This window comes from Aureobasidium melanogenum (genome assembly GCF_000721775.1).
Source record: "Aureobasidium melanogenum CBS 110374 unplaced genomic scaffold scaffold_19, whole genome shotgun sequence".
NCBI classification, from domain to species: domain Eukaryota; kingdom Fungi; phylum Ascomycota; class Dothideomycetes; order Dothideales; family Saccotheciaceae; genus Aureobasidium; species Aureobasidium melanogenum.
This window is the reverse complement of record NW_024470071.1, coordinates 26,063-39,822: the sequence shown is the minus strand read 5'-3', so window position 1 is coordinate 39,822 and position 13,760 is coordinate 26,063. Positions and strand designations below refer to the sequence as shown.

General features: G+C 48.4%; 5 protein-coding genes across 5 annotated transcripts; 1 reads left to right on the top strand and 4 right to left on the bottom strand.

Annotated features, from left to right (window-relative positions):
• Window positions 1-2,531: 2,531 nt before the first annotated feature.
• M437DRAFT_68009 (uncharacterized protein) lies at window positions 2,532-4,484 on the bottom strand (the record flags this gene model as incomplete). The annotated part of the gene is made up of 1 exon (XM_041025036.1): window positions 2,532-4,484. One exon carries the CDS (start codon window positions 4,482-4,484, stop codon window positions 2,532-2,534), a length of 1,953 nt encoding a protein of 650 aa, XP_040877483.1.
• Window positions 4,485-5,487: 1,003 nt separating this feature from the next.
• M437DRAFT_19625 (uncharacterized protein) lies at window positions 5,488-6,375 on the bottom strand (the record flags this gene model as incomplete). Its single annotated transcript, XM_041018991.1, has 3 exons — window positions 5,488-5,961; window positions 6,020-6,100; window positions 6,130-6,375. Coding segments are annotated over 3 exons (801 nt in total), but the record flags the coding sequence as incomplete, so codon positions are not given.
• A 1,304-nt stretch (window positions 6,376-7,679) lies between these two features.
• On the bottom strand, window positions 7,680-9,536 carry M437DRAFT_77201 (uncharacterized protein; the record flags this gene model as incomplete). The annotated part of the gene is made up of 1 exon (XM_041026757.1): window positions 7,680-9,536. One exon carries the CDS (start codon window positions 9,534-9,536, stop codon window positions 7,680-7,682), a length of 1,857 nt encoding a protein of 618 aa, XP_040877481.1.
• A 525-nt stretch (window positions 9,537-10,061) lies between these two features.
• Window positions 10,062-10,774, top strand: M437DRAFT_54253 (uncharacterized protein; the record flags this gene model as incomplete). The annotated part of the gene is made up of 2 exons (XM_041022654.1): window positions 10,062-10,179; window positions 10,236-10,774. The coding sequence occupies 2 exons, from the start codon at window positions 10,062-10,064 to the stop codon at window positions 10,772-10,774; spliced, it is 657 nt and encodes a 218-aa protein (XP_040877480.1).
• Window positions 10,775-10,948: 174 nt separating this feature from the next.
• M437DRAFT_54121 (DNA replication licensing factor mcm3) lies at window positions 10,949-13,644 on the bottom strand (the record flags this gene model as incomplete). The annotated part of the gene is made up of 2 exons (XM_041022636.1): window positions 10,949-13,515; window positions 13,572-13,644. The coding sequence occupies 2 exons, from the start codon at window positions 13,642-13,644 to the stop codon at window positions 10,949-10,951; spliced, it is 2,640 nt and encodes an 879-aa protein (XP_040877479.1).
• Between the last annotated feature and the right edge of the window lie 116 nt (window positions 13,645-13,760).

The following is a 13,760-nucleotide window of genomic DNA, read 5'->3' as shown; positions in this document are numbered from 1 at the left end:
CCCTTAAAGCCCTTAAACATTCTTAAGGCTTAAAACCATTAAAATAACTTCCTGTCTAGCATTAACTTCTCTACCCTTAAAGCCCTTAAACATCTTAAAGCTTAAAACCATCAAAGTAACTTCCTATCCTATATTAACTTCTCTACTTTTAAGCCCTTAATCTAAGTCAAACTCATTATTATTCTAAGTCTTAAGGAAATCATCTGCTGCAACATCATAGCTAGCATTTAAGCGGGCTTAGAGAGTCATTAAGGCACTTAAGTACTAGGTAACTCTATAGCTAACATCATAGATGTAAGCAACTAAATCTTCTTAAGGATTAACCATAGGGATTCTAATATGACGACTAGTTCTAGTAGGTTAAACTAAGGGAGCAATAACAGTAACTAGGAAGTTAGGTCTTAAAGTAGTGGGTTAGTAGAGAGGAGTTAAACGGCGGCGGCGAGATTAAGTTAAAGGTCTAGCTCTTAGAGAGGCTAAACATCTAGGTTACTTGCCCTTATTTCTACCTTAAGTATAGGACTTGCTAGCTATTATATAAGGTTAGTTTAAGTTATTTAATAAGGATGTTAGTTGTCAAACTTACTATTGTCATAGAAGCTACACTTCTTATACTAGTTGCTAAAGGTATAGTTAGTATAAGAACCATAGAACAAGTTGCCCTTACCATCTATAATAGTGATGCATTCTATAAAGCGTCTAGAGCCTTTTTGACAAGCTTTATAAGCTCTATTGCCATTATGAATAACACGGTTACGAGCTCTAGATGTAAGAGTTGTTAGAAGATAGTAGGCACCTTTGCTAGCTATAAAGGTCTCTTTGCTAGTGCGGAATCTAAAGTTATTAGTAATATCTAGGGAGTTGTTAACATTGTTAATAAAGCAATCCATTTAAGTTCCCTAAAAGCTGGCTGCTTTTAAGTTGTCACCTTCACAAGCGCGTAAAGATCTTAAGAATTAAGTAGCAAATGCAAAGTCCTAGGCTAGCTCTAATTCCACTATTTAAAGTTAGTTAAGTTTAAGGTGAGAGGAAGTTATGATGATTGCTTATAGTAGTTAATTAAGTCAAGCTCATTAAATAGTTAAACTCTATAACCAGAGTTTAAGTTGTTACTAGGCTTATAAGGGGGCTTGCTGCCGCTACCACTACTACTACGGCTAGAACCTATAGCAGCATAGCTAGTATCGCGTAGAATAAGAGCCATTGTGTAAAGAATTAATTAATTATAAGTGGAGTTGTAGAAGGTTAAAGAAGTTATATAAGATGGAAGAGGTTATGTAAGATAGAAGAGGTTATGTAAGATGGAAGTAGGAAGGGAAGGTGTTAAAGAAGGAAGAGGGAATGTTAAGGAAGTGGAAGAGGTTTAATATGGAAGAGAAGAAGGTTTATATACTTAAGATTAGAAGCTAGTGATTAAGAAGCTTAAGTGATCATAAGCGCTATTGCCTAATACTTATGAATTTGTTAAGTTAGATAAGAAAGTAACTGCCTAATATTAATGGTTATGAGTTTAACTCGGAGCATGGTCACCTTATGAAATAGCTTATAAGCTTATTTCACAGCCAAAATCGGAGTATGGTTACCTTTAAAATTGGCTTATAAGCTTAATTCACAACTAAACTCGGAGCGTGTAAGAGAGCTTATGAGCTTAATTCATAACCAAAAGCGGAGTGTGGGGATAGTAGCCCTAGGTAGTTAATAGGGGGTTAAGGGAGTTAAGGGGGTTGAAAAAAGATGGAGGGCGATTAAGGGGGTTATTAAAGCCTAAGGTTGGTTGCTAACCTAACCACCCTAACTAGGGGCATGTGCTCCCTAAAATGACCCTTGTTGCCTTTAAGTATAGTGTTATATTGTTTAATAGCTTAAAGAATAGCAGTATATTTATGATACAATTGAGTTTGATGGTATTTAACTATAAAATAAGGTGTTGTCGTGTGTTGAAGGTTTTTTTGATTATTGCAATAAAGCTTGAGTACTTCAAGCTATAGACTGACAGGACAACCCTGACCAAGCTATGGAATTCCATTTGGAATCCATCTATTCCATGGAGCTATGGAATACCATGGAATCCACTCAATTCCATGGAATAAATGGAGTTGGAAAAAGGCCTATTCCAAATGGAGTTGGAATTGACCAAAATTCCATGGATTCCATCCATCGCCACCACTGTCTCAGCATGTTGGTTGTCGTTCTTACGTTACTTGGGAAGAAGAGCGATCTTGAATTGCGGCAGAACGCGGTATGGGGACTGAGACTGTTGTGCTTAGAGATCTTGGGAATGTGTCGCCCGGATGATGCAGCGATCCGACAGGATGCTTTTCTCTTGTGTGATGGCTCGAGATGCGATCGAGAGGGCAAGTATGGCTCGAACATATTGAGGTGAAGTGATGGACGATGTAGGATCACCAGATGGGTAGGCAGATGCAGAAACGGTTGTTTGTACAATCAATCAATATAATGGTAAAAGCAGGAGACCCATTAGAGGAAGTGTACAACAGCATAACATTATGCGTACAGGTCTGATCAAAGACTCACGCCTCTCCAGGGATGGCAAACTTCCTCTCACGCAGCTTGATATCTTCTCCGTCTGTGTCCGTTATAGCAACATATTGCGCCTGAGTAGTTCCCACATGCTTGACCAGCTTATCCACAGGCAGATCCGAGGTACCCTTCCCCGATGAACGCAGCAAAGGAGCATCGAATGCTTTCGCAATCTCGATAGGACTCAACGAATACGGTCGATCCAGCCTCCAATAGCCATCAAATGTAGGTAGTACAGAGCAGCATGCCAGCAGGGAGATGATGGTAGCAGCGACCAGATACTTGTACCGAGAGTCGTACACAATGACCAGCTCAGTGGCATTCATAGTATAGTTTGTTACGAGGGAAATATTTGAGGAGTTACCCGCAGCTGCCAGTGAGGTCCGAAACATGACCTCATTGAAGATAGCAAGCATGTCGTCGGTGGGATCTGCAGCGCTTACCTCACAGGTGAACTGATCCCCATCCAGCGTATGAGTCGTGTAAAAATATGAGAATGAACCCTGACCAGAGTACTGGAGTTCCCCTCCGGAACTTGACATGGTCACATTTGATTGTACTATATTGTTGACAGCTTTGAACAGTCCGAGCAGTCCATGCACCAGACGGGGATTATTCGTATCGTAGGAATCAACATCAGTATGGACAACATTGACTTGGGAAGGGCGTGTGGCAACAGAGGTTATGTTATCGCTAAGCACAACCGGGTAATCTATGACAACGGGAGCCATAACGCACATAACCGAAGTTGAGACACCATGGCAACTTCGCTTGGATGCATTAAGCTGAGCGTCATCGTCGTCGTCTTTGAGTTTCGTCCACGCATAGAAGGCTTGAAGGCTCAAGCGGTAGGGATTGGCCTCATTGAGTATTTCTGAGTCGTTGCTCAACATGTTGTAGGCGGTACTTGTCTGGAACACAACTTTGTCCGGAACGAGCATTGGCTGTCTGATTACATAGTTCTCCTGATCCCTGGAGCAGTTTGAGGTGAACCCAGGAGCTCTTACTGTGCCTGTACAATTTCCAGGACATCCTCCCAATTGATTGGTGATGGGAGTCCGATTGGTGTAGTTTCGCATAATTTCGACCATAGGTGGTGAGAGTGCATCGCTGTAGAATGTGCTCGGTCCGAAATTCAAGTACTGAAACGAAGATTCAATACTTCCTAGCTGAAAAGGCACGGTCACGTTCGCGACCGCGAGCATATTGTATGGTCGAGACGCGCGTTGCAGCAATGGATTGACTGCAAACGTAGCGGCGATGAGAATCTTTGCGGCAGAAATCTTGTCGAACGTGCTGAAAGAAGTTGCAGCAGACACGATACTTGTACCGTGGTCCCAGTGATTGTGAAGTGCTTCGAGTGTTGTCTTGCGGCTTGCAAGGTTCCACCAATCGTTGATCAGTCCCTGCGAGAGGCAATATCGAAGTGAAAGATTACCAAGAGGAGCGAGCACGGCGAGATAGACCGATGGCTGAACGGACCAAGCGTCCTGAGGCATCTGATCCGATGCAACCAGAATATAGACGGACAAAGCGGTACACGTCAAGCTACCCAAGAAGGATAGGACAACCAGCCAAGGTAGTCTTTGGATGAAAGTCGACTTTACTTTTGGGTTCGAAATACTATGAGTCTCCGCCGTATGCAGGCCGCTGTTCGCCGTATCAGGTGTATCAATGCTGTAGTTGAGGCCAGACAACAGATTACGAGAGCTCTCGGATGTACCAACGTCGTGGTGCCGAAAGGTTCGCATCGGAATGGTGAGATGATGCCGGGGTCGAGCAGCACCAATATCTGAGCATTGATCCTCAGTATCTTGCTCTTCGTTGTCAAGCTCGACATGAACAGGGCTCGAGAAACCTTTTTGCCCGGTATACGTGCCAGATGATCCAATGAGTGAATGCAAAGGGTGATCGCCAAAATCATCGGGGCCGTAGCGCTCCATGGTTGCAGCTTTACTGAACTATCGACTTGAAATGGATGGGAAGAAGCGCAGCATATATCCTACGCGCCGCCTGTCTTACCAGTTCTCGACCGATGTTGCTCCAGACTGTGAGGCTGAACTTCTTGCGTGTTGCCCATTCTGATGCGACTCTTTATCTGCAACAACTTCCGATCTTTCATGCAGGCGCAAAACTATTGCTGAGATAGCCTTGCACAGACTTGAGTGTAATATAGTCGTGGCTTGACAAAAACTTGTTGCTGATTGGAAATGATCCTGGTTCTTGTTGTGCTGACTGCATGAGTGGCTTGCATGAACGCAGCCTGGTCATGATAGTGATTCTTTTGCTTCTTTTCGGCCCCGAATTTGACTCAGCAGTCTTTTTTGCGTTCAATGTGTGATGGATGCGATAATGGCATAAATAAAGGAGAATGAGGTTGCTGTGATGGAAAGAGTCACGCGACGTTTCGCTCTTTCCCAGCAGTTTGTTGAATGTTGTCATTGTTTGATGGACGAGAATTCAAGCAGGCCCTCTGCGCATCGTGCTTGCCTTTGTTGCACAGTTTCGTATCGTTGACTGGACAATGATATACACCCGCAATACCCAAGAACCCGCTAAGTCGATGCAGCACTGGTCTTTTTGACATTTTTTGGTGTTCCAGGTGGAAGCACTCTAGTTCTCCTGCTTATCGTCTTTTTGCTCGGCAAGCAGATCATCCTGCGATCCGCGTCGTTCGTGTACCACAGTCTGAGCTTGCTCTATCACCTCCTCAGAATCAGAAGAAGACACTCGACCACAAGGCAGAGCGTGCAATTCCACGTGTACGTCATGTTTGCCGGGAATCATGTCATTGACCTCAAAGCCATATTGCGTAAACCCTTGGTTTCTGTGGCGAGAAGATTGAAGCGCAGAGTTGCTGCTCTTTGTGCCTCCACGCTCCATAGCAGAAGATTTGTCCTTGCCAGATCCCCTCGTGTACTCATTACGCGAATAATCCAGCAAAGTTTTGAACAATGGTCTTAGTGTTGCAAGACACGCTGCTGTAATTCCCAAGCCCAATTCAATAATACTAACGATAGCAATTGTCGCAGCTTTGGAGAAAAATTCGGTTGCGCTAGATGCTCGGGGATGAATGTCCTTGATGTAATAGAGTCGAACGATTGATGCCACAGAGCCCAAGACGCCGATCGCAAGCACGCCGATGACTGAGGCCTTGCCTTTACGGTTCATATTGGCGTTACGAATAACAAGTATCGGCAAAGAGACGAAGATCCAATCGGTGATGGCATTCAAAGTCCCATGGATATAGTTCAGAGGTCCAGTGACGCTCCAAGGAAGACATTTTCCTTTGGCGTTGTTGAGGAGGAATTGAGAGGGAGGTCCACACTGGAAGACTGCGATAAAGAAGAAGGCAAGTGTGAAGAGGCAGAATATAGAGGTGCCTACGATGATGATGTATCTCTGCCATTTAGCAACGACCTTATCATGTATACAGTCAGCACAGATGAGGAAGAACCGGATGAATGAGCAGGCTTACAATCCGCAAGAAAAAGACTGCCAGAGAGAGTTTTAGGAACAGTGAGGTCATGATGTAGAATGCGAGTTCCAAAACGACATACTGTAGGTGAATCGTCAGCAGTGTCACACTATTTTTGTGTTGTGCTCACCTACTTCCAGGGCATTCGCAAGAGGTCTGATGAAAGTCAGATTCAAGTGCTCTTCCATCCATGCGAGGTGAATGAGGAAGGAAGCTTGACAGACGAAGCTAGCGAGTGCAAGCAGGATCAACCAGTCGTCCCATCCCAAACTCTTGATCATGTAGCCTCGAACAAAGAAGCGTAGAGAGGCGAAGAAGATTGTGATGGTCAAGAAGGTCACAGAGATTGCAACCAGAGCTCCAGCGTGTGTCGGGTAGGTCTTGAGTTCTGTCGAAGTCTGGACGCTTCCTTGTCTGGAAACCATGCGAGACTCCATGTTGTCGTAGAGCGGAGTGCTGTAGTTTTGCAAGCCAGGTATCGGGGTGACCGAGCTCAGATCAAGAGTCAGAACCAGCTCACAAACAGGTGGTGGTTCTCTGTCGAGGAGCTGTGAAAGAGGGTTATGATAGGGAACGGACTGCCGAATGCACGTGCATGATTTAGATGAACGTAAATCAATCGAAGAGCTAGAAAGCATACAAAGGATGGCGCAGAACCGGCATCTATATGCACAGCAGATGCCAATTACCCTATCACAAGTGCCGGCGAAGGAAGCGGATTCAAAAAGCTGACAAAGGGTCATGACTAGCTAGGTTTCGCAGGCCCATGGTATAAGCATGCCTAGTTGAGCGGCATTGTGTGGAGTTAGCTCGATTCGGTTTCGGATCCTAATAGCATGAACCGGCAAAATGCTGTGAGCGACTGGACTCGCTACAGCAGTCGGCTGCTCATGCCTTTTTTCGCACGATTGTCTTGAGAAGCTCAAATGGAGAAATTGTGTTCAACGAAGATCTATGACCGTAGTGCTAAGATTAGGCTCCGTCCATGGCAGTGAAAAGCAGATACTGTAGAAAAGAAGCAGCAAGCCTTGCGTGTGGACAGTCTAGTAGGTGTCCTTAAATCACCATTCTTGAGATACAAAATCACCTTGTGATCTTGCGTCCCTGAATCATAGAGGAGCGCTGACTTGAACTCGAAGCGCATTCCTCTCTGGATGGGGCGCCAGCTGCAACGAATGGTTGGAAAATGTATGGGAAAGAGACGACGGGAAAGAGGTTTCACGATCCATTAGAGGCCGTTACAAACGAGCGGGTTGAACCGCCCAAGGTCAAGCCCGCAATCTTAACTCGGAGACAGCTGCAACATCTGGGCCTTGATGGACGCTCTTTCCGAAAAGAAACTAAAACAAATCACTCCAGTGCATCTCACGGATCCCGGAAAAAAATAGTAGCTCTGACTAGTCACAGAAACGAAGCTTGATTTCAGCGACAAAAGGAATCCAAGCAAGTAGCGAAAAAAAACAGAGAATATCTTGGATACTAGATTGAGAAACATTTCTTGATCTTCTTGAACGCCCAAAAGCCCTGACTCCATGAAAGGTTGCGCCAATCCATATGCCTCATGTATATTTACCCAGCCCAGCCAAAATCCAACTCCATCCGACCAAAATGCTTCGCTGCCAGCGCGAAAAGAACATACTCGAAAAGATATACACCATCATCACTTGCGGCCTCTAACTTCCAAGTCCCTCAGTTTCCTAGACAGCAAACTCTCCTGTCTTGCCCTCGTGTCAACATTTCCATCCCGTCTGCCAAACACGAAGGCTTCTTCACTTCGTTCTTCTCTTTGCCAGGCAGGGTTCTGGAAGGAGGTGTTGGTAGGTTCAGTCTCGATATCCATATCGCTTCGACTCGCTGGTCGGCTCTCCAGTGTTGGAAGATGCGAGTGACGGTCTCGGAAGGACAGACGCTGGAATGACGTCGTACTATCAACGGAACCAGAAGAAGGCTGAGGGAACATGTCGAAAGATGAAGCATGCGAAGGGAAGACAGCACTGCGGCGTCTTTTTGCATCTGCCTTTGCTTTGGCTGCCACATCGGCGACATCTGTGGTAGTGGAAGCTGGCTTCCAGATAGAGAACCTGGGTTCGGGCGTTGACATTTCGGTACGCAGCTTTTCCTTTCCATCCGGCACACGATTGGCAAAGACCACTCTGATACCGCCGTAGAGATAGTACCGCCCCTTTTGCGTCGAGCAAATATTCAAGTGAATCAGATACCTAAGAACTGGCTTCTCGTGAATACCGGCGTCCGGGAATCGAGTCAGATTAGAGATGGGTTGATCAATGATGGGGCCAGCAGTGTAGGAACGTTGACGAATGAACGTCTTTGTGCCGGGAGGCATGTCGGAGAGATCGTAAGGAACCAGAAAGAGCTTGACAGCGGTCTTGTTGGGGTTCTTGATGACAATTTGCAGTTGACCAATCTCGGGGATGCGGTATGAACCGGCAGGAGCTGCTGTACTCGTGCGTTTGTGCAACTTATGTTGACGTCGACTTGCTTGATCGTGTTCCAGGTTGCTGGTTGCAGCCAGGTGCTCAGAAGCATTTCTACTGTGTTCCTGATCATGGTGATGTTTTCGCCGTCTCCGCGTGGCAGCAGCTTCAGGGTCGTCAGGCTTTTTCAAGGTGTTTTCCAAGTCAAGCATGCCAACATAAGGACTCGGTTCCGGGTCAGTGGTTGTACCAGAGGCGTAGCTATAGAAGACAGCAGGAAAGGGTACAGAGACGTGAGGTGGGCATTTGAGACTCGGCTTGCAATCACCTTTTCCAAGGACACCGATCTGAGCGACAAAGTCTAGAGGTTTTGAAGGAGTGGTAGACATGCGGCCTCTGAGAATGCTCTCCTCGTATGAACCGACCATGGGAGCATGTTGTAGAGGTGATGCATCCGAGATTGAAGGACGTCGGCTCGAAGGGAAGGGAGATTGTGATAGATACGAGATTGAACCGATGGAGCGACGGGGTTGGTGTGCTTGGTAAGGGAAAGCGCGTAATGATGAATGGCGATGCAAAGGGAGATGCGAGGATCGTGTGGGTGTAAAATGAGGCGAGTCGTGGTCGGGCATGTCATTGGCGTTGGCTTGGTGGACGAGCGGGCTTGTGGGGGGCTGATAAGAAAAACTGCCAGATAACGAAGCCTGAGATGCGGCTCTGGGCCTTTGTAGAAGCTGCGTCTGAGCGTGCCATGGGACTATGGGAGATGTGGCGATGGTATGTTGATGGTCGTCGTCTTCTCTAAAGTCGCCGCGGTGCAAGGCGGATCGTGGCCGAGGAATATCGAGACCGAGTGCGTTGGTGTCATGATGCAGGGGGATTGTGGTGGGCGAGGGCGGGCGGTCTTCATCCGGGTCGACATTGCCTCTTGTCTTCAGCCGCCTGATGATATCCTGCCTGTCGTTGATTTGGCGGTCGAAGCCATGTCGGGCGTCGGGGGTGAAGAAGGGGTTGAAGATTTGGTGGTGGTGGTGGTTATGGACGGGGTTATTGTCGGGGCTGTCGTGTTTGGAATGGGGCATTCTGCAGCTCAGAGCACATTTGGCCAGCTCCAAGCTGCGTGTGATTGAGGAAAGTGCTCAAGGAGGGAAGGAGCGAGTGTCGTGTGTCGTCTTTTGTCCGGGCGGTGAGAGCCGAAGATGTCTCGGTCAAAGACCCTGATGGTTACACGGCCTGAAGAAAAGAATTGGCCGACGTCAGGATGATGTGCGCAGCCTCGGACAGAAACCAGAGGAAAGAGGAGAGACAATGTCGCCGAGGAGAGAGAGTTGTCGGGTCTTAGAGTGTCGCAGGTGTAGAGGTCGATAAGCAGCAGTCACTGTAGGTTGGAGAGAAAAGAAAAGACTCGTCGTCAGGGCCGATGCGAGTCATCTGATGCCATCGACAATCGAAGCCTCATCAAGCGCCGGCGGGGCCGCCGTTTTTTCTTTCCCGCAATGCCCAGGAAGAAAAATCCACGACTTCCCCGCATTCTTGTTGAACCTGATCACCAAAGAAAGCTTCACCACAACCATAGCCACCACAACACATCCACAATACACACAACCATGGCAGTCTCAAAACGCCTTCGCGACGATGCATCCACCGACCGCGCCGCAAAGAAACACAAAAAGGGCTTTGTCGTCGGCCCTCAGAACCTGCCCGACGGCACCCACCGCCGCAAGAGTACGCACATCCGCATTACACCCTGCGCCACCAATCGCTGACACTTTATCTTACAGCAATTCAAATCAAGCGCAATCTGATCGAAAAGGCAAAACTAAAGAAGGAGTATGCAAAGCAAAAAGCTCAGACCGGAGATGATGGGCAGCCTAAACGACCATCCACATATGCAAACACCGACGACGATGAACAAGACTCGCCAGAAGAAGACGCAAACGATACAGACGACGCTGAAGAGGAGGTGACAGCACCGCGACAAGCAAAACCGAAACACAAACCTGCATCTCCAGCCCCTGTGCAAGATGCACCGGCAGAGAGCACAACTTCAAACTTATCAGGAATCCACCACAGTCGCCGCCAGAAAATCATTCCCTTTGCAAAAGAACACCGTGCCGCTCAGCGCAAGAAGAGAGAAGCTGAGGAACGTCGTGCTGCATACGAAAAGGCTCAAAAGGAAAGAGCTGAGAAGATGGAAGAAAGAGAAAGGTTTAGAAAGGCTATGGCAAAGGCAAGGAGCGGAGGCAAGAACGGCCAGAGGAAGCTGGGCAGAGAGAGCACAGTCCTGCTCGACCGCATCAAGAGAATGGTCCAGCAATGATGGCCTACACAATTTACGATACAGCCTACATCACTGGAATTGCTCATCATTCCTGGTTATGTGCGTCGAAAGAAGAAAAGACATCGTTGAACATTATCTAAACACATTTCCTATGGGTTCCATACATCCAGTTCGACGCCAAAACACCCCAGACCGATTCATTTCCGTCAAGTCCTAGATCTTGTAGATGATGCCACCACTGTACATGATCTTATTGGCGTCGTTCAACTCTACAAGCGCTTGCTCGGCCTCTTGCTCGCCAAACTGCGCTTCTCTACCAGGCAACCTCGCGTTGACAGCCTCCATCAGAGGATACAGATCCGCCGCATCGTTGGCAAACAACGGTGAATCAATGAGCTGTCCAAGCGCTTGTTGGAACACTTGGAGACGTTGGCTGGAGATGCCCTCTTCTTGCGTCCCCTCAATTTCTTGAGTCTCAGGAGCGGCGGACTGCGATTGTGACTCCAGAAGTTGTGACGCAGGACGGGAGGATGCGAGAGAGAATTGTGAGGATGAGGGTGGTGGTGCCGAAGATTGTGTTTGTCTTGTTCTGGTAGCCTTCGGTGTGGCATTGTATAGATCTTCATCTTCGCCGTCTGGTAGAGCGCCGGAAGCACTATGATCATCTCCATTTGCAGGTGTCCTTCTTGCACTCCTCCTTGCTGGTGTGGTGCCACGACGTGTAGAGCTGCGGTTTGTGGTTGTTGCATCCATGTCCTCATCATCAGACGAGTCATCTTCATCTGAAGATAGAGGCTCGGTGGTTGCGCGAGTCTTTCTGCGCTTTCTGCGTTCATCCTCTGCGACTTCCTTGAAGAGAGCGAAACGAAGAATGCCCTCGGCGACCTCGGCGTCCTTCTGTTCAACACGATTTGAGAGGCGTGACTTGGCGTGTGCAGTACTCAAACGGATAAGGGTCTCCAGTGTACGGGCAGTCATTGGCGAAGTCTTGCGCTGGTTGCTCTCGATCTCGTCGTTGCGCAGAGCAGAGTAAGTTGCGATGATGTGGTTGGCAGCTCCAGAAGTGAGGACAGGCTTGATTCTTGACTTGGCGTATTGAATGTACTTCTTGATGAAGGGAATGCTGAGGACTTCGACCTTGCGACCAGAACCCCGGCCAACTGTGACAGTGACACCTGCATGAAGCATGACGTTGTACTTTTCGTAAATCTCAGAAGTCTTGTCAGCTTCAGCCTCTTCTTCGAGACCTACACCAAGAGATTGTGTTGCTTGTTCGCGGACAGGAGCGCCCTCTTCTAATCCTGGCTGGCGGTATCTGTGCATGCGGAGAACGTGCTCGGACACTTGTCTGTCTCTGACATCCTCGATATCGTCTGTCACTATGAACAGCAAATCGAAACGAGACAGCAGAGAGTCGGGCAGAGCAATGTTGCGGTGAGGATCCTTGTGAGTGTCGTATTGACCGTAAATAGGGTTGGCAGCTGCGACGACTGAACAGCGGGCGTTGAGGGAAGTATGAATACCAGCTTTGGCAATAGTGACAGTCTGCTGTTCCATGACTTCGTGGATGGCGACACGATCAACGTCTGACATCTTGTCAAACTCATCGATACAGACAACACCACGATCGGCAAGAACCATGGCACCAGCCTCAAGTCTGCGTTCACCAGTCTCCTTGTCGGACGTGACTGCAGCCGTCAGACCAACACCGGAAGAACCACGACCAGTCGTGGCAATTGCTAGTGGAGCCGTGTTGAGGACAAAGCGGAGGAGTTGCGACTTTGCAGTAGATGGGTCGCCAACCATCAGGATGTTGATGTCTCCTCTCAAATGTGTGCCGTTGTCCAAGTTCTTCTCCATACCTCCAAGAAGCATGAGCAGAATAGCCTTCTTGATGTAGTCGTGGCCGTAAATACTGGGAGCCAAGGATTGAGAGAGCAGGTCAAAGACTCTGCGCTGTTTTGAGATTCTGTTGATGTTTCTGATGTCGGTATCTGTGATTGTGGCTTGAGCGATGCCACCGCCAGACTTTGACGAGAGGAGAATGATGTTGTTTGCGAGAACCAGAGTGCGGAAGGTGGAGCTGCCAGAACCAGCGTTGCGGTTTCCGAGCGATCTGTAGATACCGACAAGCTGAATGCGATCACCGGGCTTGACTTTGTCGACCATATCGTCGTCCATGATGACATCGACACTTCGGGGAAGCTGACCTGCAGGGGCGCGTTCGGGCATTTCTTGGATGGAGATGGTCTGGTGGTCGCGGTAGGTGCAGAAGCCGTATTCAGTGACAAGCGGGTTGCCCTCGTCGTCCTCGGTGGGGTAGACGGAGGTGCTAGCGGCGCCGTTCATGGTCATGGTCTGATCCCTGTACTCGCGGAAGTGGAAGGAAGACTTGTTCTCGTTGTAATGCACACTCTTGACGACCTTTGGGCGGACCAGGGAGCACTTTGTGACGATGCCTTCCAGCGAGACCATGTGGTTGAGGTGCTGAGAGCTCAGGGTACGAGGATTGGTAGCGAATTGTCCGAAGCTGCCGTAAAAAGCGCAGTAGTACATGGTGTCTGGGTCAGTCTCGTGGGGTGGCCTGCCTGGGAGGGTGTTGACAATGTTCTTGACGGCGCGGTCGAAGGCTTGGGAAAAGTCAAAAGGCTGGTTGAGGATGCCCTCGGCCATCTCTGTGCTGTGCTTGCGAATCTCATCAAGGGAGACAGCAAGTCGCCGTGATGAGCGACCAAGCATGACGAGGATGTCTGCTCTGTAACTGCGTGCTCGGGGGTCATCTGGCGCAACAAGATTAGCGCTTGTGTGTGGTTGCAGGCGAGGGACAGCGGCATACTTGGGTCGAGGAACTCCTCAGCAGCTCTGATGCGGTCGCGCACCGCCTCATCTCGTAATTGAAGGCCGTCCATGATGTGATGTGTGGTGTGTGTGCAGCTTCAACAGCGCAAAGTGTGGCAGACGTTGTTGTTTACCCTCGCTGCATTTCCCCCGACGAGGCCCAAGCGCGTTGGACTTTCGTGTCAGC